General features: G+C 38.4%; 1 protein-coding gene across 8 annotated transcripts in view; it reads right to left on the bottom strand.

Annotated features, from left to right (window-relative positions):
• The window catches only part of UTRN (utrophin), a 525,852-nt gene that overhangs the window by 144,600 nt on the left and 354,303 nt on the right, over positions 1–26,949 (bottom strand). For all 8 annotated transcript variants that reach the window (XM_081250822.1, XM_081250827.1, XM_081250825.1 and 5 more), the window contains one exon: positions 12,110–12,282. In XM_081250822.1, coding sequence (XP_081106948.1) covers positions 12,110–12,282 — 173 coding nt within the window. The remainder of the gene's footprint in view (positions 1–12,109; positions 12,283–26,949) is intronic.

Here is a 26,949-nt window from a genome sequence, read left to right as displayed (position 1 = left end):
TATTTCCCCATTGATCACATTAGGTGGTATTTCCAGCAGTGGATATTCAACAATATCATAAGTCTTGTTTAAAAGTTCCTAATGTTTTTCAGAAGAACAACTATGTATCTCTGATCTCTAGTTCATCTCTAATTCCTAAAACAATGACCATAGTCTATCAGCCAATATTCTTGGCTAAAAGAAAAAAATGGGAGTTCTGCATATCTCTAAAATACCATGAACCTGAATTCTGTCACACACAAAAGACCAACTTTCCAGCAATTTATTTATAGTTCCATTGTCAGCTGGTTAATGTAAAACAAACTATTCAAACTATAAAATTCTATGTCTTATTCAAAAAATCTAGGTATGAAATAATTTTTTAAAAGTTAGGAGTACAGGGGCTTCTCTGGTGGCACAGTGGTTGAGAGTCCGCCTGCCGATGCAGGGGACACGGGTTCGTGCCCCGGTCTGGGAAGATCCCACATGCCGCGGAGTGGCTGGGCCCGTGAGCCATGGCCGCTGAGCCTGCGCGTCCGGAGCCTGTGCTCCACAACGGGAGAGGCCACAACAGTGAGAGGCCCACGTACCGCAAAAAAAAGAAAAAAAAAAAGAAGTTAGGAGTACAGAAAAAAGTTTGAGGTATCATAACTATAATTTGAAATTCTATTTTATTCTCTTGTATTTACAGTCTTTTCTGTTCATTCTACAGGTGCTATGATTGACCTCACATTACAAACTTATGCTTTAATGAGATCCTGATTCTGTTTGAGGGCCAGCTTTTCTGTGTTCATACTGATTAATTTTAGGCCAAATATGTCCCTGATAAACAATACTTTTACATGGCAAAGAACAGAACTAAATAATTTCAAGTATATTAACTGAAAATTCTCTCTTCCAGTTACAAAGCATTTTGCCCTCAGTATATTTAACTGAGTTAGTGCAATTTCTTTCCAGTATTTTTGAATCCAAAAAATAAATCCTGGACTTCCCAGGTGGCGCAGTGGTTAAGAATCCGCCTGCCAATGCAGGGGACACGGGTTCAATCCCTGGTCCGGGAAGATCCCACATGCCGTGCAGCAACTAAGCCTGTGCACCACAACTACTGAAGCCTGCACCCCTAGAGCCTGTGCTCTGCAACAAGAGAAGCCACCACAATGAAAAGCCTGCACACCACAATGAAAAGTAGACCCCAATCGCCGCAACCAGAGAAAAGTACACACGCAGCAACAAAGACCCAACACAGCCAATAAATAAATAAGTAAGTAAGTAAGTAAATAAATAAATAAATAAATATTTTAAAATAATAAATATTGATAAATAAATAAATAACAGCTAGAAATCAGAAGTTCTTAGTCAATCAAGAAGTGCTTGAGTGTCTTTGTGTGCAAAACACTTATGCACACACCCTGACCTCTTATTTCAGATTATTTGATCCTGCATCTTCAATGTCTATAGTTTAACTCTTTAATCAATAACCAAACCAGACATTACATTCCTATGACATCTAGTTACACACTCATTGTATTGAAGAACATGATAATGTCTTTTCCAATGCAGTTTACTTTTTGACTGCACAGAAATAATGAAATTGATCACTGAAATCTATGGCATTCAGCACTGAAGAACTATTTATAAAGATGAAGGCAATACTCTTTTAAGCGAGATACTAAACTGACTTTGAAATAAAAAAGATAACATTGGTCTATGTGCTTCTCTATATCTTTCTTTTTCCATAGTAAAAAGCAAACTGAGGTGACAGAATCTCTGACTGGAAAGTCTGTTCTGGTTATTCTCTGATAGATTATAAATATGTGTTTGGTGGATTACTACCATATGCCCAAATAAAAGCATGCTTCTGTAGTAGCCTTCAGTGTCCTAGTTTCAATTTAATTCTTTCATCTTTCAAGATGAAAGCCTTTTCTTGGGCACTGGGTGGAATGCTTTGCAAAAAGAAACCTTACATTTGTGCTTGGTATAGTTGTACTTCTTCAGTTTTACTTGAAACATTCTGAGGCTTATATTTCCCCAAGATTACAGTTAACCAGTCATCAATCATGCTTTCAGAATCTTCGCTTAAAACGTTTCTTTATCTAACACATATCTGTGGGCACTTACATTTTGGATAAGAGACTTTATTATCCTCTCATCTGCTTCAGTTCATTCTTTGGGGACCCGACATGTGCAAAGCAGTAGATGCTTTCATTGCATGTATTAGCAACTCAGGGTGATGTCTACGTCAGAAAATGCTTCACACAAGTTAATTCTTTTTAGATTGAGTCATCAATTTTACAACTCTCTAAACATTTTTAAATGACCAGTTATTTTTAAAACTATAATATGAAAACTTTTTTGAACATAAACATCCATAAAAATGGCACCTCATCATTTAAATATTGTAGAAAAGGAACTATGGAGAAAACTATGTATTAATATTAATATCTATTTTAAATCACCAAAAGCCTCTACCTTTCATGTTTCTTCAAAGAAGTTTTTATACCTTCTCCCAAAGTACAGATACAAAAAAAAGAGAGCAAACAGTGTGAATGAGTAGGAGGAGCATTTATTAAAATAAAATACATTTTTTCATGTTTTCAATAAAGTCAAACATCTATGGAGCGCCCACTCTGATATCAGGCACTACACTGGTTCAGAAATAGAAGGTTCCAGGGTCAAGTTAGGAGGAAGACAAGTAAACCAAATATACTCTGAGATAGGAAACCTCACAACAACTCTCTGAGGCAACTACAGCTCAGAGAAGGAAGAAACTTGCTCAGGAAGCCATGGTGAGAATCTGGAATCCACACTAAATTCTAATCTCTTTCCACTATGTTGCTTTCATCATGGACAGCACTTAAGAGGGCAGATAGAAACTGCCAAGGTATATTTGTAGACAAGTAAAGATACATTTGAAAAGTAGTAGGTCTGGTCTTCCCTGGTGGCGCAGTGGTTGGGAGTCCGCCTGCCAATGCAGGGGTACACGGGTTCGTGCCACAGTCCGGGAAGATCCCACATGCCACGGAGCGGCTGGGCCCGTGAGCCATGGCCGCTGAGCCTGCGCGTCCGGAGCCTGTGCTCCACAACGGGAGAGGCCACAACAGTGAGAGGCCCGCATACCCCCCCCAAAAAAGAGATATACTATCCCCTATTGTGTAAGGAAGAAATGCACAGAATTAAATACCCACGTTGGCATTCTTACTACAAAGAAACTTTTATTTTATGGTAAAACCCATAGATTACAAATTGAGTTATAGTGAAAGAAAATACCTTCATTAGTGCAAGAATAACCAGTAACATTAAAAAGGGGATTATTTCTACTCCCAGAAAAGGAATTAAGACTGACTAGGAGAAAAAAGTTGAGTCCTCAGAATTCAGTCTGTTCTGAAAAGAACACCAAAGCTGTGCTTCCAATATTGTAGCCACCAGCAATATGTGCCTATTTCAATTTAAAGCTTCAGTTAACTAAAATAAGTAAAATGGGAAATTCAGTTCACCGGTTGCACTAGCCACCTTTCAACTGCTCAACATGCTACATATGGCTAGTGGTTACTGTAGCGAACAGTGCAGATACAGAACATTTCCATCACTGTAGAAAGTTCTTCCGAAAAGCACTGAGCCAGAGGAAAATAAGAAGGAAAGCTGCAGAATTTTCCTCTGTGAGATGTGAGAAAAAAAATGTTAGAAGTTTTACAATATGGTTAGCAAAATCGACTACCTAAAGTTAAAAGTGGTGTCAATGACATTGTAAAAGTGTGATAACGTTAGATGTAATGATGATGTTAAAGGTTAATCTCCTCTAAGGGCCTCTAAAAAGGTGCTCTGAATCTTTAAGAGGCTCATAAAAGAAAGGGAAGATAGAATTTTATCTTTGAACCCTGTTTTCATTAGATTTGAGAATTTCACTGGTCTTTGAAACCGTAAGTTAATAAGGATCCATATTAAACATTAAGCTGATAAGTGGATATTTAATTAACATAATCCTAAATTATACAAATTTAACATATAAGTTTAAGCATGGCCTTCACATTACTGAATTTATTAGTAATTTCCAATTCACATTTTTCCAGGAAGTAAAAAACATTGTTAAAAGTTCCTAAGAGCCTATCTTCTAGCTCAGGTTTCAAATCTATCTTTGCTTATATTGATCTAAGTGGAATACAGACTTGTATGTATTGTTTTTTGATTGCAAAAGAATAGTTGGTAAATTAGATTTCCGTATTTTAAAAGTGTGATCAAAGTTATCCGAAAAGGGACTTCGCCGCTGGTGCAGTGGTAAAGAATCTGCCTTCCAATGCAGGGGACACAGGTTCGATCCCTGGTAAGGGAACTGGGATCCCACATGCCGCGGGGCAACTAAGCCCGCGCGCCATAGCTACTGAGCTCACACACCTTAACGAGAGAGCCTGTGTGCTCTGGAACCCTTGCGCCACAACTACAGAGCCTGCATGCCACAACTAGAGAGAAGCCCACGTGCCACAGTGAAAGATCCCACAAGCCTCAACGAAAATCCTGCGTGCTGCAACTAAGACCCAACGCAGCCAAAAATATAGATAAATAAAAAATAAAAACGTTAACCGAAAAGACTGGAAAATAGTACTTAAGATATTAACCCAAGGCTTTGAGTCACATGTAATTCCACAGTTCCAATGATCACGCCGTGGTCAATGGAGGTAACGTCAAGTATTTCATGTAGACACAGTGAATGTTCAATAAATATTAGCTGTTATTATGATCTTTGACAGATAGTCTCTTTTCTAAAAATGATGATAAATTGCAGCAAATATTCCCGGCCATGACAATACTGATTTTAGCACAATGAAAGCACAATTTGAAATACAGAATGCACAGAAGGGACATCTATCTGATGGCCTTATTCTCAGAAAAGAATGAAGCAAGGCTGAATGCAGAGAGGGAGATTTCGAGAGGTTTTGGGAGCCAATGAGGAATCGAAATCTTTAAAAGTTAGGGATAGTGGTGATTATGATAGAAAATCATTCAGAATTGCAACAGCAATTCTAAGTAGAAACTGTCAAGTCTCAGGTGAAGAAATGTTATCATTTTTCACTTTCCAGTGCAACACTAGGAAGCCCAGAATTTAGATCAGGGGATAAGGAGGGTATGGTTATCAGAGCATCAGCAATTGGAAAAGCAGACAGGAATTTTAAGGGTGAGAAGAATTTCAAGGTCCTGACATTACTGAAATGGTTTATAATGAAATCCAAGCTGGGTAGATGGGGTTGATGAAGTCTAAAAAGTGGAAGGGCTTAAGCAACTAAAGATAAGGAGAAAGATGTGTAGGTTCGGGAAGATAAAGGAAAAATAAAAAGAAAGCTAGGAATTCCTCAGTTGAAAATATTAGAGGATGTGCATTTTTAAACAATCTAGTTAGAATATTGTAGACAAATTATATATACAGAATAAAACTACAAAGTTAGGGGATAGTATATAGGTGGTCCCGGTACATATGAAGCTAATGAAGGAAGGTCCTCTTCATAAGATCCATAACTTTAATGTGAAGGAGAGTTGTTTCACTGATGATGTTCTAAGCAATCCTGATTTGCTACAACAGAGGGCTCTTCTCCAACTAACATGGCAAAATCAATGGCACACAGATGTGCATGGCCAGGCGGGTTGTAAAAAAATAAAATGTGTGCTCTGAAAACAATTTGCCCCTGGTCTCCTGAGACTGATCATCCCAGGGATGCCAAGATAACATGGGATGTCAACCAAGTCCTAGGCCTGGGCAGATCTATAGGGCTTAGAAACAAAATAGGGATAAAAGCATTTAGACAGCTTCCCTGGTGGCGCAGTAGTTGAGAGTCCGCCTGCCGATGCAGGGGACACGGGTTCGTGCCCTGGTCCAGGAAGATCCCACATGCCGCAGAGCGGCTGGGCCCATGAGCCATGGCCGCTGGGCCTGCAGGTCCGGAGCCTGTGCTCCATGACAGGAGAGGCCACAGCAGTGAGAGGCCCGCGTACTGCAAAAAGAAAAGCATTTAGAGATAAAGTAAGAAGAAACTGAGAAGTCAAAATATACAGATTTATCAGTAGAGATATTGACACCAAGGATGATAAGTGAGGAAAAGATGCGAAATAAAAAGTCAGAAGCTCAAATCAATGAGTCAAGTCGAAGAGTGTCCTATACATCAGGAGGAAGCAGGAATAAGATGATGAGAGGGTAAAATAATAGATGTATCCACTTCTAATGACAAGTTGTTGAGAGATGGAGCAGCAATGCTCAAGAAATATCAATGAGGCTGCCAACTTTCCCTCTTATCCCTGTGCACAGGGCTGCTGTTCAGCCAGTGTCTGCTGGCGCCATACTGGCAGTTTATGGCTAGCATTCTACTTGGTGTCCGTAGTAGTTGTTAAATAGTCAGAATGTTCCTGTTGACTGCCAGGTGAGGAAAATGGGAAAACTGAACTCTATTAAAGAGTGTTTCAAGTAAAGCAGGCAATTAAGGGGACAGTCAACTTTCAATTACAGAGAAGAGTGATGGGAGAGTTTAAACAAATATTAAAGACATAGGAGAATTTGTTCACAATAGAAGCCAGTGCAAGTGTAGACTATACTTTAAAGGAATGAGACGAAATAACAGAGGAACAGGAATTCACAGTGCACTCAGCAAGCAACATTTTCAGTAAGGACTGAAGGAGGCAGCTGGCTGTGGGGGAAGTTACTCCACGTTTTCGTTAAAGAGAACACCTCCACACCCCAGCTCCTTGGGAAGGGGTTTTCTCACTAAGTACATTCCTGGCCTCTTCTCCACCCTTTCACTCTCTCTGTCCCTGCAGAGGTAGAGTGAGGAATCTGATTTGTAGATTTGGGGAATAACTGGATCTGCTTAGCTCAGCCCACTCTTCCCTTTTGAGAACAAGCCTGCAGAGATGGAGTTCTTTTCTACTCTTCCATGAAGGGTTTCCCACATGGGAGGCCACATTGTCCAGTGACTGCTGGGGAAATTCTGCCTGCTTCTGGAGTCTGGTTAAAGTCCCATTTAGCTCTCACTCTAAGCACCTCCTCCAGCCTAGCCTCTGTCAGTAATTAACATGACACTGTTGTTCTCACTTGTCCTTACTTTTGTTTTCTATTTCTTCTGAATCCAGCCAGGAAAGAGGGATGCTACTTGTTGGGGACCTTCTCAGAAATTCCCAATAATAGTGACTATGAAACAAGATGGGGTAGTGAGAATTGCTATGTCTTTTGAACTAATTAGTTCCAAACATAATGGTAATCAATGAGAGTAATAATAATAGTTAATTATTTAGTGCTTACCATGTGCCACTGTTTTAGGTACTTTATAAAGGCTAATTAAATCAACTATTCATGATGACTCTATAAGGAAGTTACTCCTATCATCCCTATTTTGCACAGGAGGAAATACGTATTGGCCAAGTAACCTCCCCACAGTGTCACAGCTGCCAAGGAACAAAACTAGTGCTTAAACTTACTAGGCAGTCTAGCTCCAGAGTATTAAATGCATCCTGTACCACTTCTCTCTGAGGTGTGCTTACTATATGAGGGCCCATTACTAAGAATAATAAAACATTTTATCTTTTCTTTAATTGCGATATAATTGACATATAACATTAGTGTCAGGTGTACAACATAGTGATTCAATATTTTTATTGATTACACTCCATAGAGTTATTATAAAATATTGACTATATTCCCCGTTCTGTACATTGCATCCTTTAAACTTTTTGTTTTATACCTTAATTCCCTTCACTTATGTTGCCCCTCCCCTACTCCCCTCTGATAACTGCTAGTTTGTTCTCTGTATCTGTGAGTCTGTTTCTGTTTTGTTATATTTGTTCAATTGTTTAATTTTCTAGATTCCACATGTAAGTGAAAACATACAGTATTTGTCTTTGTCTTACTTATTTCAGTAACTATAATACCCTCTAGGTCCATCCATGCTATCAGAAATGGTAAAATGTCATTTTTTATGGCTGAATAATATTCCATTATATATATATATACACATACACACACACACATATATATATATACAAACACATATATATACATATATATGCATATATATAAATATTCCATTGTATGTGTATATATACACATATATATATAAAATCTTCTTTATGCATTCAACTGTTGATGAACAGTTGCAGGCTGTTTCCATGTCATGGCTATTGTAAATAATGGTGCTATGAACACTGGGATGCATATATCTTTTCAAAGCAGTGTTTTCATTTTCTTTGTCTCAATACCCAAAGCAACTGTAATCAAAATAGTATGGGGGCCTCCCTGGTGGCGCAGTGGTTGGGAGTCCGCCTGCCGATGCAGGGGATACGGGTTCGTGCCCCGGTCTGGGGGGATCCCGTATGCCGCGGAGCGGCTGGGCCCGTGAGCCATGGCCGCTAGGCCTGCGCGTCCGGAGCCTGTGCTCCGCAACGGGAGAGGCCACAACGGTGAGAGGCCCGCATACCGCAAAAAGAAAAAAAAAAAAAATAGTATGGCACTGGCACAGAAACAGAAGCATAGATCAATGGAACAGAATAGAGAGCCTAGAAATAAGCCCATGCACATATGGTCAATTAAATCTACAACAAACGAGGGAAGACTACACAATGGGGAAAAGACAGTCTCTTCAATAAGTAGTGTTGGGAAAACTGGACAGCTACAAGTGAAAAAATGAAACGACCATTTTCTCACACCATATACGAAAATAAACTCAAAATAGATTAAAGACTTAAATGTAAGACCTGAAAACATAAAACTCCTAGAAGAAAATATCTATGCTGTACACTCTTTGTTGGTCTTAGCAATATTTTTTTTTTTTGTATTTGTCTCCTTAGGCAAAGGCAACAAAAGCAAAAATAAAGAAATGGGATCTAATCAAACTAAAAAATTTTTGCACAGAGAAGGAAACCATCAACAAAATGAAAAGGTAATCTACTGAATGGGAAAAGATATTTGCCTATGATATGCCCCATAAGGGGTTAATACCCCAAATATATAAAGAACTCATACAACTCAATACAAAAACAAACAATCCAATTAAAAAGTGGGCAGAGAACCTGATAGGCATTTTTCCAAAGAAGACATACAGATGTCCAACAGACACATGAAAATATGCTCAACATAGAGGAAAATCATCAGGAAAATGCAAATCAAATCCACAATGAGATATCACCTCACAACTTTCAGAATAGCTTTGGTCAAAAAGACAAGAAATAACAAGTGTTGGTGAGGACATGGAGAAAAGGGAATCCTTGTATACTGTTGGTGGGAATGTAAATAGGTGCAGCGACTATGGAAAATAGTTTAACGGTACTTCAAAAAATTAAAAATAGAACTATCATACGATCCAGCAATTCCACTCTTGGGTATTTCTCTGAAAGGGTCTCTTCACAGCTCTCTTTGTCTTTAGAACTTTGCTCATCTAATAATGCACTCTCCATAGTTGTGTGAGAGGGATATTTCCAAAGCTTAAGTCTAATCATGCCACCTAAAAATTTTCAAATTCCATTACCAGTGGAATGGAGCATGGTGCACACAGGTGTTCCATGATTTGTGTCTTACCTCCCTCCTCACCTTTTTCGCTAGTCACAGTCTTTCCCCTCTACATCATCAGCAAATTCTGTTCTCAGTCAGACTGAACTTCTTAACTGCTCCATGAAAACACAGTGTTATTTCTGGCCTCCTGCTTAGCTATCTTTCTCCAGCCCTCATCCAGTCCATCTGGGGAAAACTATACATCTTTCAAGGCTCAGCTTAGTAATCATCTCTTTCATGAAGCCTTTGATGATCATCTGACGTGAAAGTAACCACTTCCTCCTTTGGACCCATCTTAGCCTGAAGAGAACTGTGAACCCCCTAGGGGTAGGGGCCATATCATATTTCTGATTCACAATGCCTTAAACCTAGAAGTAAGTTCTTATTAAATGCTTGAATCTCCAGAAATGAGTAATCAGGCTAAAAATTATTTTAATTTATTATCACATTACTAACACATTTTATTGGAATGTATGATTTGTCTTGATCCAGAAGCCCATTGGCAAAAGCTTATTCCTCCGTCTTCTAAAAATAACATTATTTATTAGATAGTACTCCAACTATAGTTTACAAGTTCTTTCTTTCCAGGTTAGAAAACAAAATGTGACTTGACAGGCTTAGGCAATAAAGGCCATGAAAGGTCAAAGTTTTTTTTTTTTTTTTTTTTTTTTTTCTTTTTGCGGTATGCGGGCCTCTCACTGTTGTGGCCTCTCCCTTTGCGGAGCACAGGCTCCGGATGCGCAGGCCCAGCGGCCATGGCTCACGGGCCCAGCCGCTCCGCGGCATATGGGATCCTCCCAGACCGGGGCACGAACCCGTATCCCCTGCATCGGCAGGCGGACTCTCAACCACTGCGCCACCAGGGAGGCCCCAAAGATTTTTTTTGTCTTCATTAAATTCTCCTTCCTGAAGAACGCATCCTCCAAACTCTCAAAATTCCAGCACCATGTACACAGTCTTCACCAGGGCCAGGCCTGTGGCTTTTAGCTTGTTACGCTAGTTGGTTTTCTTAGAACCTCAGTGAATGTTTTCTACTATGTTAACACTTTAAATCTTTTTATTTATTTATATTTATGGAGAACAGAAAGGTGAAACCCAATGGGGTCTGGCCAGTTGAAAATTCAATTTTAAGCAATCACAAGTATATTCTCTCACTATACAGTACTCCCTAATTTTCCTCTCTAACCAAAAAAGAGTAGTTGGTTGATAACGTCCAACAGGATCTTTACACAGAGGTTTCTGTAGTCACGCTACATTACCCCCTTCTTTAAGTGTAAAAAGAAGTGCAAATATCCCTTTATGAGCCCCAGAAGAATAAAAACCTTTCAGGATTTCTCTTCAGAAGGATTTTTTTTTTAAATTCATTCACAGTAAATAAATAAGCTGTGAAAGATTTCTGCTCTCCATGAAGTAGTCAATAAAATGCAGAAACCAGTTGAAGCAGATCCACTGAACCCCTTTATGTAAGAAAAAATAAACCAGATGCTACATTAGACAGAAATTACATAGACTAAGGAACTATCAGATTACCCCATTCAATCTTCACAGCAATCATGTGGGTTAAATATTTATATTTTGAGTTTGTAAATGAGAAAACCAAGGCTCAGAGAGAATAAGTGACTTGCCCAAGGTCAGTAAGTAAATAGTAAAGTCAGAGTCAAATTCAAGACCATTTGGTTTAAGGTTGTACATTTTTCAATAAATCATACCATTTCTGAACTTTAAGATTTAAGAAACTGACCTAGATGCAATATCCAAGTCTTTCTACCAACATTCATGTTCTTAGTCAGTTTCCACTAAACTCATATCCAGTTACATATTATCCACCATCTAGTAAACATAATTCTACAATTTTCTTAACTCCTAGTAATAATATTAATAGCTGTCACAGTAGGTCTTTTTTCAATGTCCTTTCTTAGTCAAATTCTGGTCCTCAAATTCATCCTTATTTACTTTTTACTTTCTCCAAATGGAGACATGAATCATCAGTTATCCATTTTAGTGTCCATAAGTGATATCTAATTTCTAAAAGTACATCTTCAAATTGGACATACAAATTGCATGACGAAGAAAAACACGTTCATTGCCAAGAGTCAGAAGGATCTAGATTCAAATCCTCGTGTGGCACTTGTTAGCTCAAGATCTTGTCAAGTTCTTTATATTCATGAAGGCTCTGTCACCTCATGTAAGAAAGGATTTTACTATTCACCTCACTAGGATTTTTTGAATACTAAATAAAGAAATGTTTGTAAAGATCCTAACACAATACTTGGTTAAGGTAAACACTCATAAAGAAATGTTTGTAAAGATCCTAACACAATACTTGGTCAAGGTAAACACTCAACAACTAGCAGGTATTGGTAAAATCGTTAGTATTATTAGGTTTAAAATACAATATGCAAATTTGTAACTAGTCAGAACAGTTGACAGAGGGCACTGGACATAAATGGAGCTAAAACTGTAACTTTAAAAAAAATAATCTTTGCATTTAAATCTTAAACTATTTCTTAAGAAGTAGCATGCTGGTAAGGCTTCCTGTTCTCCTCCTGATATACAAAAATCATGAAAATACTCCTCCCCCATTATTTTTATTTTGATACTGACAATGCTGACCTGATACTGGCAGATTTTGCTTTTAAGTCGTTCCATCTTTGGTTCATATCATCCAGTCGATGCTGAAGCATAGTAGCCTCTTCAGAATTTCCCAAAGCTTTTACCATCTTCTGCCTGTTTCCATCGAGGCTTTTAAATATGTCACTGTGGGCATCAATTTCTGCCTGGATGTCCTGAACAGAAAAAGGCAAAGAGATAATGCAAATATTAGGTATTAGTGTCAACATTACTTGGGATTGTTATACAAACTTTACTTTTTTCATATTCCACAAATGAGTTTTTTAAAAGCAAAATAGTTAATTTTAGCTTAAATGATAACAAATTTAAGTGTTTTCACAATTTCTACATTGAAAATAATAGTTTTAAAATCTTTAATAAGACACTGATTTCCCCCATTCTTAAAAACAGAATGTATCAATATTATAATCTAAATTTCATGTATCAGCTAGTTAGATGTTCAAATTCAATGAGAAATTTTTGAAATTTTGTACAATTGTGGCTGCCAAATCACTCAACTTTGCTTAATACCCAAATAAATTCTTTCTCCCCTTTCCACATAGGCAAAACTTCCCTCAAAATATGTAGTTTTACAGAGGTCACTAAGATATTACATAATTAAACTTTTTTTTAACATTTAGACAAACTTACTAATAGTTCATCCTTTTAATCTAATAAAATTTATTTCTAAAATTAAAAAAGCATTCTCATAAAAATGTTTATCCTCATTAAGAAACAAAAATAATGACAAAATAATATTTCTCCTGTTAAAAAGGAAAATATTTTGTTCACTTCTATAAAGTAAATTTGAGGGCTTCCCTGGTGGCACAGTGGTTGAGAGTCCGCCTGCCAATGCAGGGGACACGGGTTTGTGCCCCGGTCCAGGAAGATCCCACATGCCGCGGAGCGGCTGGGCCCGTGAGCCGTGGCCGCTGAGCCTGCGTGTCCGGAGCCTGTGCTCCGCAGCGGGAGAGGCCACAACAGTGAGAGACCCGGGTACCACAAAAAAAAAAAAAAGTAAATTTGAGTGTAGTTTAAGTAAAATAAGAATTAATATAAATTAATAATAACAATTGGTTCAGACTTTGAGGAAGCATTTTGGCAATTTGTATCAAAAGCCTTAAAACTGTTGAAATTACCTATCCTAAGAAGATTTACATATAAACACATTTATCACATTGATTGTTTTTAAAATAAAAAAGTAAAAACTTTCATAATACACATTAATGCTAGTTTATTATTAGGTTTTAAAATGGAGGATAAAAAACTATATACTGTGATGTTAATTTAATTTTTAAAGTAGGTGTTTAAATTAGCCTATGTATTTGTAAATCATTGCACACACATACATTAGAAGACTATAAGAAATAAATCAAAATAGCGCGATCTCCATATAAGAGGATTAAAGGTGTTTTAGTTTTCTTCTTTACACTTCTCTGAGTTTCCAAGTTTCTATAAAAAACAGGGTTTCTTTTTGTAATTAAACAAATACAACAAATTTAAACTTTAAAATACAGAGGGTCTTATCAATTGTTTAGTACTCTCCTGTTATAAGGTTGTCAACATAATTTTCTATATTAATTTGGCAATCACCTTTTCTTCATGAATAAATGGGATGTGTAGCTAACTCTAGTGTGACAGCCACTACTATCCAACAACTGAGTATGAACTTACAAACAGAAAAGCAGACACCAGAAGGGGCCATGAAGGTGTGGGGGTGAGTCTCCATGGCATTAATTGGTAAGGAATATTAAGGCAACATATTGCAGAAATAAAAATTATATTTCTGGTAATGAATCAGAATTAGTAAAAGAAGAGCTAACTCAAACACTATAATTTTGTTACACTTCTCATCTTCAACTTTCCTTTATAATCATCATTCTTCTTTAGTTTCTCCAACTCTAAATGGGCATGGTAAAAATTTAAACAGAAATTCTTCGAATACTCAGAATGCTATTATTAATTTAGAACTTACTCCTGATAAGCAATCCATGTATTCCATTAAGAACCAAGGCTTAGCAGCCAGCGTTGAAGTAACTATTCTTCAAGTATCTACAGACCTACACAAACCAGGACACATGGAAAAGCCTTGTACAACTCACTACTCCAATCAGCATGGTAAAAAGGTGTCACACGAGGTTAAGGGGCAGAACTGCTGTATTATAATTTCTGGGAAGATTTGTGACATCTAAGATGACATTAATAGGGTCATATTTGAGAGAGGTGAACACAAAGTTTGATGGACGGGGCTTCCCTGGTGGCGCAGTGGTTGAGAATCTGCCTGCTAATGCAGGGGACACGGGTTCGAGCCCTGGTCTGGGAGGATCCCACATGCCGCGGAGCACTAAGCCCATGAGCCACAACTACTGAGCCTGCGCGTCTGGAGCCTGTGCTCCGCAACAAGAGAGGCCACGATAGTGAGAGGCCCGTGTACTGCGATGAAGAGTGGCCCCCACTTGCCACAACTAGAGAAAGCCCTCGCACAGAAATGAAGACCCAACACAGCCAAAAATAAATAAATAAATTTAAAAAAAAAAGTTTGATGGATGGCTTCTGCAAAATTTATGCTCTAAATTTGCAAGCCCATTGGTCTCTGGGTTATCTAACAACAAAGCCAAATCAGGTCTTCCCGCGAAGTGTAATCTGAGTACACCCAGCATTAGGGTTAACCACTGAACAAAAACTCTAACATTGTTGACTCTTCTGAACTTTACCAGCACCTCCATCTCAGAGAGTACACAGCAGACACTGATGGGGAAGCAGGGAAACACAGCCAGATACTGATTCAAGGTTCTCAGGCTGCGCAACAGTATGCATGTAAATGGCAATCTGGTTATAAATTTAACTTGGGAGGTTTCAAATAGAAATTCTCAGTAAAAAAGAAAAAGAAAAGGAAACTTCTGCTAAAAGATTCTTTGATGACATCTCCTGAACAACATAGTCCTATTCTTTAGAATAGAACTGTTTTATTTTTGTGTCCTGAAATGCATTTTAAGACATCCAAAGAGATATATCAAAAGCCCAGTTTTAAACTTCGGCTGTAAATATGTATGATAGCCATCTTTCTCAAAAAGCTCAGTGACAGAGTACATAAGCAAGGCCTCCCTTTGCTCTGTATTGTCAAGGAGAATTTGGCTTCTAATTTCCTGTGCAGGTTCCTAAACATCATTATCAGTGGACCACACCTAAAATCACAAGGCAACTTCAAACCACAACTTCCTGTAGCAGCCTGACCTATTTGCTTCTTTTCATATTCAAGAGACATAGAAAGACAGAAGCACATCAAGATTCATAAATAGTTTCCTCAGTTTCACAGGGGCATTCCACAACATGAGGAAATTTGGATACAAAAGCACGAAGCAAATTTGGCTCTTCACTTCAGATCAGGTGATGCCTGTTCCAATCCAGCCACAATGACAGATGGAGTAAAACAGAAGTGCATCACTGGCCCAGTCAGTGATCGTAAGTATTTCCATAACGTTTTGGTTAAGAGCACCACCAGTGATCATATATTCCTGTTGCAACATAAGTTTCAATATGTGGAAAACCCTTCCACACAGGAGCCTCATCAAAAATTAGGAAGAAAATCAACAACCAGAAAACGATCAAAGAAAAGGAAATCAGCATACATTGTTTTTTTAATTTAACATTTGGTGGCATATTTATTTGGCCAAATATATCAAGAGCTCCTAAAGACAGAAAATCATCTTAATATTTCTTCTGTATCCTTCAGAGTCTCTGTTACACAGAGTAAGTCTAATGAAAAATAGACGTATATGGATAGACAGATACACAGATACATACATAGATAGATGGATGCAAAACTGCATAAATGAATGTATGAATAAGTTCATCTTGATAGACTGGCATATAAGCCACTGTAATGCCAAGAGAAATCAGACAAATAATTAGAAGGAAATGTAGTAATCATTTTGTTTAATCTCTTCGTTCAAAAAATTTAACAGGGAGAAATTATTATTTAGAAGCCTGCACTGCAAAGCCTTGCCTAAGCTCTTCGCTGGAAATTTAGAATTACCCGCAGTTAATGAATCATGCTCCTTCATAGATCCCTGTGTAATGATGCACTGGTTTTAAAATCAAGATGCCAGCATGGGAGTCTGTCAAATCATGACCCTGATGTGACATCAAATGCTAAAATAAATTAAAGTTCTATGAAAGAGGGTTAACTCCCACTGCACAGCTGGGAGACTTGCCCTACTAATGCTTTCCTCTGTCACCTGGAAGCCTTTCTGACAATTAAATAAACATTAAAGCACAAAATGGTTATTGATAATTAGTTATGGGAATGTAATCCAGCTAGAAGCACAAAGCAATGCTCTTCCAACCATTTAACATAAGCCAGTCATGTGCAAAGAGGGACCCCAGCAAAGTATTCAAGCAGTTAAACTAACATTTGAAAACAGAAGAAATACTTTAAGAATTCGCTTTAAAGGCTTGCAGTGTACTTTCAAACAATGTAAGCATAATGTAGAAGGTTAAGAAAAGCTAAGGGTTATAATAAAGAGACTACATATTTTTCTCTAAGTAAAATACCATCCAAAGCCTAAGAGGCACACTTTCAGAAGAACCTTGCAGAAGACAGCTACAAAAGCTCACAGAGGTTCACTGATCAACAATTAGTCCTTTTTTATACAACACCCACTACCCAGGTCAAAATAAACTGCACAAATAAAGCAAAACATTTATTCATTTACTTATTTAATAATTGATATTTTAATACCAGTTTTGCCCTAACTGGACATTTCTTCAATGATATAACCCATAGAGATATTATATGCAAACACTTTATAATGTAAATCACATACATTTTATTTCTTTATAATGTTCTATAATCAAGTAGTGGCTGCAGCTGTGTAAGCAAAAATATTTCCTTAGGGCTTCCCTGGTGGCGCAGTGGTTGAGAGTCCACCTGCCAATGCAGGGGACGCGTTCGTGCCCCGATCCGGGAAGATCCCACATGCCGCGGAGTGGCTGGGCCCGTGAGCCATGGCCGCTGGGCCTGCGCGTCCGGAGCCTGTGCTCCACAAGAGGAGAGGCCCGCGAACCCCCACCCCCCCAAATATATATATATATATATATATATATGTATATATATATATATATATATATATATATATATATATATGTATATATATATATATATATATATATATATATATATATATGTATATATATATATATATATATATATATTTCCTTAGATTATTATAAACAGAACTGCTTGAACCCTCTTATAAGAAACAGAGATTTAGAATAGTGCCACTAAGAAGTCTTCAACAACTAAGTTGGTATTAGAATAGATTCATCCTCTTTGGGCCTTGCTGACATAATTTTGGTTTATTTTTGCATGGCATATTTACCTAACCCTACATGGCCATAGAAGTGTTTTCTCTGAAGGAATCCTGACCCCTTTTCTGAAAGTGAAGAAGTGAGGTTAGCAACAACTTCCCAACTATACCCCAAGGCTCAGGCTAAATCAACAAAGTTAACCATTAGGGGAAAAGAAATCCACTGTTCCTTTCAAAAGTGAGACTGGCATTCAGAGACAGTTTAGGATTGATTGTCAAGAGCTCAGTAGGATCACTGCCTGAGTTTCAGGTTTAGAAAATGAGGGATCATACCTTTTAAAAAATAGTTAGGTATCACCTAAAAAAAATACAACCTAATAATATCCTCAAAGGTCATTATGTGCTATGTAAATATGCTTTGAGACAGCTTGTGAGACTTCTGGGACAGTGAGTGATTGCAATTAACTAATCAATTATTACAATTAACTTGCTGATGTCAACTAAGCCCGTGCGCCACAACTACTGATTCTGCGCTCTAGAGTCCGCTAGCTGCAACTACTGAGCCCGCGTGCCACAACTACTGAAGCTTGTGTGCCTAGAGCCAATGCTCCGCAATAAGAGAAGCCACCACAATGAGAAGCCCGCGCACCACAACGAAGAGTAGCTCCGCTTGCCGCAACTAGAGAAAGCCCGTGCTAAGCAACCAAGACCCAACGCAGACAAAAAAAAAAAAAAAAAGTAAGAAATCAATACCAGTAATGTTCTTTTCCCATTATCTGTGATTATAAATATATGTTAGACAATAGAGTAGGAAAAAAGTTAAATTACTAAGTGGAACAAATTTACAATTAACTGCAATTTCAAGATAATTTGAATAAGCCAACTTGAAATGATAAAAAATTAAGAAACAAAGTACATTTTAAATTCCAACATAGCAAACACTGCTATTAAGAAAAATATTTTTCACAACAAAGTAAAGTGTTCAAAATCCTTGACTCTATACCAATTGTTACTAAAACATACTAACATCCTAGTGAGTTAAAATACAGTGGCTTTCCTTTTGAGGTGCACTTTATATAAGCAGGTTTGATCTGCACATGAACTGGAGTTTAAGAACAGTTATTAACAAATGTTTTCAAGTTATCAAACTATTGCCCCACCCTAATTCCTAAAATCAGATTGTATAAATGAAACTGAACAAGTTTGAAAACCCAGTCAAAGGTTTTTGTATTTTAAATGTTTTTTTTTTTTTTTTTTTTTTTGCGTTACGGGGGCCTCTCACTGTTGTGGCCTCTCCCGTTGCGGAGCACAGGCTCCAGACGCGCAGGCTCAGCGGCCATGGCTCACGGGCCCAGCTGCTCCGCAGCATGTGGGATTTTCCCGGACCGGGGCACGAACCCGTGTCCCCTGCATCGGCAGGCGGACTCTCAACCACTGCGCCACCAGGGAAGCCCATTTTAAATGTTTTAAACAACAGTCCTGGGGCACCCAACTCTTCAACTCCTGACCTGTGAAAAAGCAGTTCCTATTGCCCAGAAAGCTCTCATTTTCTTCCCCAACACACATCTCCCACATATAAGCCCACAATCTCAGTTCCTTCCTTAATTTTAAAGTCATCTTAAGTCCCAGTTTAAATATCATTTCTCCAGGAGAAACTTCACTGCACTCAGGTTAGATTATGTCTACCTGTCGCTCTTACAGCTACCTCCTTTTGCTCAGTCACAGGCTTACAGAATACAGACTTGTTTAAGGTCTGTATCCTCCTACTAGGCTGTAAACTCAAAGAGTGGAGGTCTACCCTGTTATCCACGCCATCATTGAATTGAGCCCAGTGTCTGGTACATACTGTGTACTTCATAAATATTTACTAAATATTAAAGCAAGAGTAGACCTTGAAATTGGAAGTTGACTGTGTCTTTCCAGGATAAAATTTTTAAAAATTAGATATTGCAAATTGAGCAGCAAAGTATAGCTTCAAATTATAATTTTAAATATTGGTCATCCTAAAGGATGTCAATATCATAAAGGAAATTTAGCATTGAGCGGTTTCTCTCTGTGTTGTCACTATGGGAAGCATCTTTCCCAAAGGATTCACCAAGAGAGTGGTGCTACTCAGACTCCCTCTCTCTCTCTCACACACACACACCCTTAGAGAACTACCATTACCATTAATCATCTAGTAGCAGAACTGCATAAATTAATAAAAGGCAACAGTCACTCAAAATGTCACTAAGCTAAAATTGTCCATTATTCTATCCTCTGTGACTACTAAATAAATGGAACAGACAGTACACAGTGCAGATGGCCAAGTATACCAATATATTAACAGCCACTGAGTCCATCAGATACTTCCATTATGAAGTACTTTCAAGGAGAAAATCAATTCATTAAAATCAAGGTGGCAATAAAACCAACTCATAAGCTGGATTTCAGAAAGGTATTTCGGTGGATCAGCTTTCTGTGTCAAGTCAACTGTGAGTCTGAAGTCTCTGTAGAGTCACCCTGGTCACAACTGCTCTCCCCTCATCACCTGGTTGGGTAATTAGGATCTGCTTGCTGGCTGGCACTTTTTGCCATAAGGTCATCCTCTCTTGGCGAGAAGTTCCTGTTTCAATCTCCTCTTTAAGACCACTCTGGGGAACACGTGGTTCCCTTCAATCAGGGCTTCCTGATCCTTGGTGAGCTGTCACCTTGAGGAAACAGTAGAGAATGTTTCCGGTCCCCTGGATCCCCAGGAACTCTGAGTCCCAAGTGCAATTTGCCCATCCTGCTAATGCTGGAAAACCACAATTCTAGCGTCACACATTTTGGGACTAGATAACCAGATTATAGGCCCAACAACATGCCAAACATCCATGTATGAACAGATACCCAAATATAAGTCACAAACCACTAGATTTCTTTAAAATTCAAAAAATATCAACTAGATATCCCCTTTCAATTTATCTCACAAACAAACTGCTGTCTTGAAGTTATGCTGAAGGTCTGCTGTCATCTGGAAATTTCAGTTATCTGACCAGTCTTCAACTTTTCAGATTAACATTATTGGAAGACCCACGACTATCCCAACCTTGTACTCTAGTTTTCTTAAAGCCTGAAGTGGTTTCAGGAATCCAGCAAAACACCTTTTGCTCTGGGAACTTAAACATCAGCTTGAACTATTATAATTACTGATAAGAAAAGTGTTAAATCACCAAGTGTTAAATCACCGTGTGATCTGCTCTAGAAGCAGATCACTAATATTGAGGAAAAGATAAGACTAAGGAAACTGAAAATAAAGGGACTATGGGAAGACCATTAGCTTCCAAAGGTATCATGTGGCTTTTGCATTGGAGCAGTAAGCCTTGGTCATTCCCTAGAACTGGCATTTTTGCATTCAGAGTTGGGGGAAGGTAGTTGTATTTGAGGTGTGAGGTAGTGGTACCTTTCCATAATACAGCTTTCCTGGCAATGAATCAATGTAGCATAGGCTAAATATATGAGACAGCTTTTGTGAAAATACACAAAGGATTTTTTTTTAAATTGAGTTGGAGAAAAATACATTCATGTATGACAACTTCCTACAAATGAAATATGGCAAAGAGATTAACTTTCACATAGATTTTTATAAAGGCGTCTAACACAAAAATAAACATATATGGAGAACTTCAGAATGTGAATGGCAGCAAGATTGTTTCTCTGAATTTACTCTTTGTCTCAAAAAAAAAAAAAATCCCAAATCAAGCTTTTGACGGGACTAAGCCTGTAGGCTTCTTTTACTGTCAGTTTAACTACTAAAAGAAAAAATAAGAAATATGCAGACACTAAGGATTAGGAATTAAAGGAGGAAACTAATATGACCAGAACTGGTAACTTTGTCAATAAAATAGCCAAAAAGCTGAGGCAGGTTACTAACCTCTGGTATCTGACCTAGGATTTCAAGACTAATAGCAGCAATTACAATACAAAAGGCCAGCTATTGACCACAATTACTGCCTCTCAGGGGGTCTAAGTAATGAATTATTCATGTAACGTATGCCCTATATACCTTTTTAGGAAGAAACAGACAAATCTATACAAACCAAGCTAACAGACAGGTCATAAAGTTTGTCACCTGCTGTTACCAGCTGCCATAAAGAAAGTTTCTCTAACCTCCTCCACCTCTTCTAAACGGTGAGCAAGTTGACTAGGAACCATCCTTTACCTTCAGGAATGTAGGTGCTTAATAACATATTAAAGGGAGAGGTCAAAGTGAACCCTGTGTTACAGTCCTTACTATGACAGTTGGGGTGCGGGGAGAGAACCAGGAAGGAGGGAGCATTCAGCCAGGAGAAGCGAATTCTTCTTTCTCCACCCTCTTCCCACTGCACTGTTTCTACCATCAGGAGACAAGCAATGACTGCAATTGTTTTGGAAAAGCTTTCAAACTTTTCAAGTGACACGGTTTTACGCCTTTTTCCCCCGGGCAATTGTGGTTTTGTAAGAAAAAGTGCATTATTCTGTAAATGACTCAATACAGTCCTGCTTATATTTGTACTTGCAAAGAACCATAGGGTATTCGTGGTGAGAGCCACAGAGTACATCTTTAACAATAATGATAAGTAATTGATTTATGCACAGAGAGTACTTCATCCCTTTCCTTTTCTTTAAAGATGGTAAGTTGAAAGAACATAGGTGTTTGGCATCCAAAGGCTAAGGAAGGCAGAAGCCCATGAGCAGCACATGGAGGTTTTCTGTTTTGTTTAACTGTAAATGTAAGGTAGCCTTTGGCGGGCTAGACTCAGTCCTAGAGTATGCCAAGAACTTTCCCATGGAAAAAAGAACTAAATGCAAAAATAATGATCCAAGCATTAAAGCTCTACAGTGCACACAAGCACTCCACATTTAAGACAGACAGAACCAGAAAAGAAAAAGGAGAAGTCTGAGGTCAGATGTGCCATCGTCACTTTGAGGCATCTCCTGCCTCTCAGAACTGAATCTTCAGAAAGGAGGCTGGAAAAGTCAGTGCTCGGCCACTGCAGGGAGATAAACCTGAGGGGTATGGAAAACAGAACCCAGGCCTGATGAAGTCAGACTTTGGCATCAAAACCCAGTGTTGTTGCTGGTTGTTTTTTTGTTTTTTTGTTTTTTTCCAAAATAACTTTCAATTAAATTACCAGCCGACTTCAGTACAAAGGATCTCTTCTGATGTGAAATTCTAAAACTGACAGGCATCATGAGAAGCCCTCCTGACCAAAGGAAAGATTGCTAACTTGATCTTTAGTTGAAAAAAAAAATTTTTAAGAGGATATCAAATCAAATGGCTTAGAAGTTATATTAAATAATCAGAATCAATAGACTATCTGCCATCTAAATGCATAGTAAAAAAAAAAAAAAGACAAGAAAAGGAAGAAAGAAAAAAGTACATTGATGAAGTCTGCTTTCTGCATACCTTTTCAAATTTTGTCAGCAATTCCCGTAAGCTGAAGTTCAGACCAATCATCGTCCAGTAGCCCTTGAAGCCTACATCTTTCCGGCAAACTTCCTTCAGACAACAGCGTTTAACTTCTAAAAACCGTATCTTTTCTGGCTATACTTTAAAATCCTTTGTAAAATCCTTTACAAGCCTTGCCCTTGAGCTATGGTCCATGAGCAGCAGCAGCTTGCGCTGGGACATTTTAGCCACCCCACCGTGGGTCCAGGATTTCATGGACTTCAGAGTTCAGAAGGAATAGACCTGCTTGTATGTTCTCTGGTAGCCGCGTTCCACGAGGCTGGCATGGTCTCCTTTTTCTCTGGAAAGCCCAGGATTCCCTCCTGTTCACCTCACTAATGACCTGCAGCCCATAACTTTTCTCTCCTGGGCCCCAAGCTTAGAGTTTGTTCTCAATTACACAAAGCAAAAAAGAAGCTATATCCTGGAAACTTGCATGAGAGAAGGCAAAAAAAAAAAAAAAGAAAAAAAGAAAAAGAAAAGAAAAAAAAAGAGCCAAGTATTACCAACTTCCTCCATTCAGACTAGTTTCAAGAAGAAAAAGAAAAAAAAATCCTGGGTAAGGAGCCAGTTTTCAAAAAGCATGACTTATGTAGAGTTCGAACAGCAAGGAGGGCACTCTTGTCTGAAGAAACACCCAAACATGGGACAAGAGACCACCGGCTTGCACTCTCCCAGACCCTGGCAGCCTGCGTTGCTATGGTAACCACCAAGCTACTTTCAATCCAGTTCCCTAAATCAAGCTATGCCTAAGGGATGCTGTGTCAGTGCAACAGAGCTAAGTTATTTAAAAAGCTGTTCTAGGCACCGGGAGAAAAGTTTAAGCAGCAGGTCTCATGGTCCCCTTTGCAGAGTTTGCGGCAGGGAGGGCGCCTCATCAGCTTTGGCTCGCCGATCTGACAGGAGTGTGGTAATGCACTTCTCTTTCCAGCAGTTGTTTATTATTTTAATCAGCATCCTCCCTTCCACCACCCCTCACACACAGTTTAAAGTGAAGCTCACTCCCACTTCCTGGAGGTCTCCCCACCCCAAACGGCAGTACAGTATCTCTCAAATTATCTCAACCCTGAATGATCACAGGATCCATATTCCACTTTGGAGCCCACCCAAGAAAATAAAAGGGGCTGGGTGCACAGAACAATACAAATCATCAAACAAAACATGTGTGGTCAATTGTATTATTTCTAAAAAGGTTTTGACAGTAAAGTGGATGGGGAAAATCCTTTTAAAGGAAAGTTGCTTTTTTTTTTTAATCTCATTGACTGTTTTCATGTGGGGAATATACTTGTTTCCAAAATAAAACTTAATAAGAGAAACTACTCAAAATGTGAGTAATAACCAGTTATTTTTAAATGTGCCCTCCATTTTGATATTAAATTATTACTGGCACCGAGAGAAACACTATCTTCTACAAAGTGTTAAGAGCTTAAATGTTTTCAAAGAAAAAGTTGAATCCACTGCTATTATGGACATTTGCACTGCTACTATGGACATCATTCCAAGGCAAAAATGTGATTTTGTTTTTGTATTATATAGTTATTTAGTATAACAATAAAAATATGACAGATATGTTCATATGAAACATATTTCTCTAGTTGTGTGCAGAATTTCATCATAAATATGTAATGCTCATAAAAGTGACACTCTCACAAATGGAATGATGTTAATCTTAATATAACTAAGTTTGTTTTTTGCATCAGGGCATAGAGGAAAGGAAAAAAATAACCCTGATGTTAGAATGTGTATCTTCTAAAAGGCTATTTGAATTACTTAAATATCTAAATTGTTAGCACTCATGTGGAGAAAGAGATTCTATTAACAACAGAAAAAAACAAAATGCTATCAGGGAACAGTATACAGTATAGTTATTATTTTTGGGATTTGCAAACCATTTTTCTTTCCATGTCATTCTCAACTTATTCATATCAGTATTTAAATAGCATGTGTTTTACATATGCGGATCTGTACAAAATTTAACAAGCTTTCATAAATATTTTCATCATTTATTCATAAAAACCAACATGTCTCCAGAGGCAAGTTGGCTTTATGAGATTTCTAGCAGAATGTGTTTCACCTCAAAGTGCCCAATTCAGATTTATAGACAGACACTACTAATTTCAAAAACAAGTTTGGTAAACTGATTGTTCAGAAATTTATAAATAAAATTAATCTGTGCAGTTTATATCCAGAAAGAAAGCACTGACATCAGCATGAAGACAAATCATCAGAAACAGAGATAAGAAACTTATACAGAAATTGACCAGGCCAACCCAGATCTGTGAGGGCTCTGGGGCCACATGCCGAGATCTTTCAGCAGCAACAAATAAACTTTTTACATAAATACAAGACAAAAGGAACCACCAGCACCAATACCACCTCCAGCACCACCATCACAAAAAAATAAATAAAGGAGAGAGAGAAAAAGAACAATCTTTCTCAGCTGGGCAAACTTCCAACTACCACCCAGGGTGCTGGATGACTGTGATCAGAGACATGTGCAAACATGCAACCCCCCATGCACATATCAGAAGAGTGAATTAAATAAAAACTCTCTGTAACAACAGAGAATACCACAGTCTTTCTCTTAAAAAGTCTTATGTTTAGAGGGTTTTTATACCAAGACAAGAATGGTATCATTAGAGCCCCGAATATCTTGTATCCTTAGACAAGGCGAATCTTTATCAGGGAAAAGAAGGAGTGTAATTAGGGAATCTTCCCAAAAGACAAGAGCAGGGGAAACTTTATCAGCATGATTGGCGCTTCAGTCCTAGAAGAGATAAAGACAGCATAAAGAAAGAGAGGAAAAGTATGTTCTCACATGGAATTCTAGAGTAGAGTGTCTAGAAGTCAGAGCCTCTGCCAGCCACTCGCTTCCCTGATGCTCCCTGCAAATGCTCGATACCCACTCTCAGAACTGACACCCTCTGCTTGGGGAGAAAAGGGAATACTTAAATAAAGCTCCCGCGCTTCCCTGGTGGTGCAGGGGTTGAGAATCCGCCTGCCGATGGAGGGGACACGGGTTCGTACCCCGGTCTGGGAAGATCCCCCATGCCGTGGAGCGGCTGGGCCCGTGAGCCATGGCCGCTGAGCCTGCGCGTCTGGAGCCTGTGCTCCGCAACGGGAGAGGCCGCAACAGTGAGAGGCCCGTGTACCACAAAAATAAATAAATAAATAATAATAATAATAATAAAGCTCCCTATTCACAGTTATAAAATATCAAAAACTAGGAAGATACAGATGAACCTAGCTATGTTGACACCCTTTTCAGGAGGAAAAGACTCAGTGGATCCACATGGAATCATTCCAAAGAAAAAAATTTTAAATGCTCACGTAATTTTAATAAGAGGGTGACTATATCCTCACTAAAACACTGGAAAGCAACTATAAATGTTATTTTTTTAAATTGAGGTACAACTGACATTAACAACAGACAACTGGGCTTCCCTGGTGGCGCAGTGGTTGAGAGTCTGCCTGCCGATGCAGGGGACACGGGTTCGTGCCCCGGTCCGGGAAGTTCCCACATGCCGTGGAGTGGCTGGGCCCGTGAGCCATGGCCGCTGGGCCTGCGCGTCTGGAGCCTGTGCTCCGTAACGGGAGAGGCCACAATAGTGAGAGGCCCGCGTACCGCGAAAAAAGAAAAACAAAACAAAACAATAGACAACTTATTTATGTAAAAGTCCAAAGATATTCCATAAAATTCAAATAGCTAAACATTTAATATATTATTCAAAAGTACTGTGCTCTTTGATAACTGAGTGACACATTAGAAGAAAGACTTGTAAAATGTAAATGTGAATTGTTTTTATAACTGTGAGCACATTTTATTATGTATTTGTGTTTGGTATCTATAAATAGGAATACTTTCTCAGTTTAAACTCTGTATACAAAATAACTTCTTGGTAATATTCCTTACATCTCCATAGCCCTTTCTTTTTTTAAAACCAAGTACCTCTTCGATAAATTATCTCCTGTAATCCTGTAATCATTAAAACAAAAACTACAGGCCCCCAATGAAAGCAGTGCATCACTAGAGAGACTTAGTAAATTGGATGATGAAATTTGAAGTAGTTGACATTTTGCCA

Source organism: Mesoplodon bidens (assembly GCF_964165515.1).
Source record: "Mesoplodon bidens genome assembly, chromosome: 12".
In the NCBI taxonomy this organism is placed as follows: domain Eukaryota; kingdom Metazoa; phylum Chordata; class Mammalia; order Artiodactyla; family Ziphiidae; genus Mesoplodon; species Mesoplodon bidens.
Note: the sequence above shows the minus strand (reverse complement) of the source record. Positions and strands in the feature narration are given on the sequence as shown.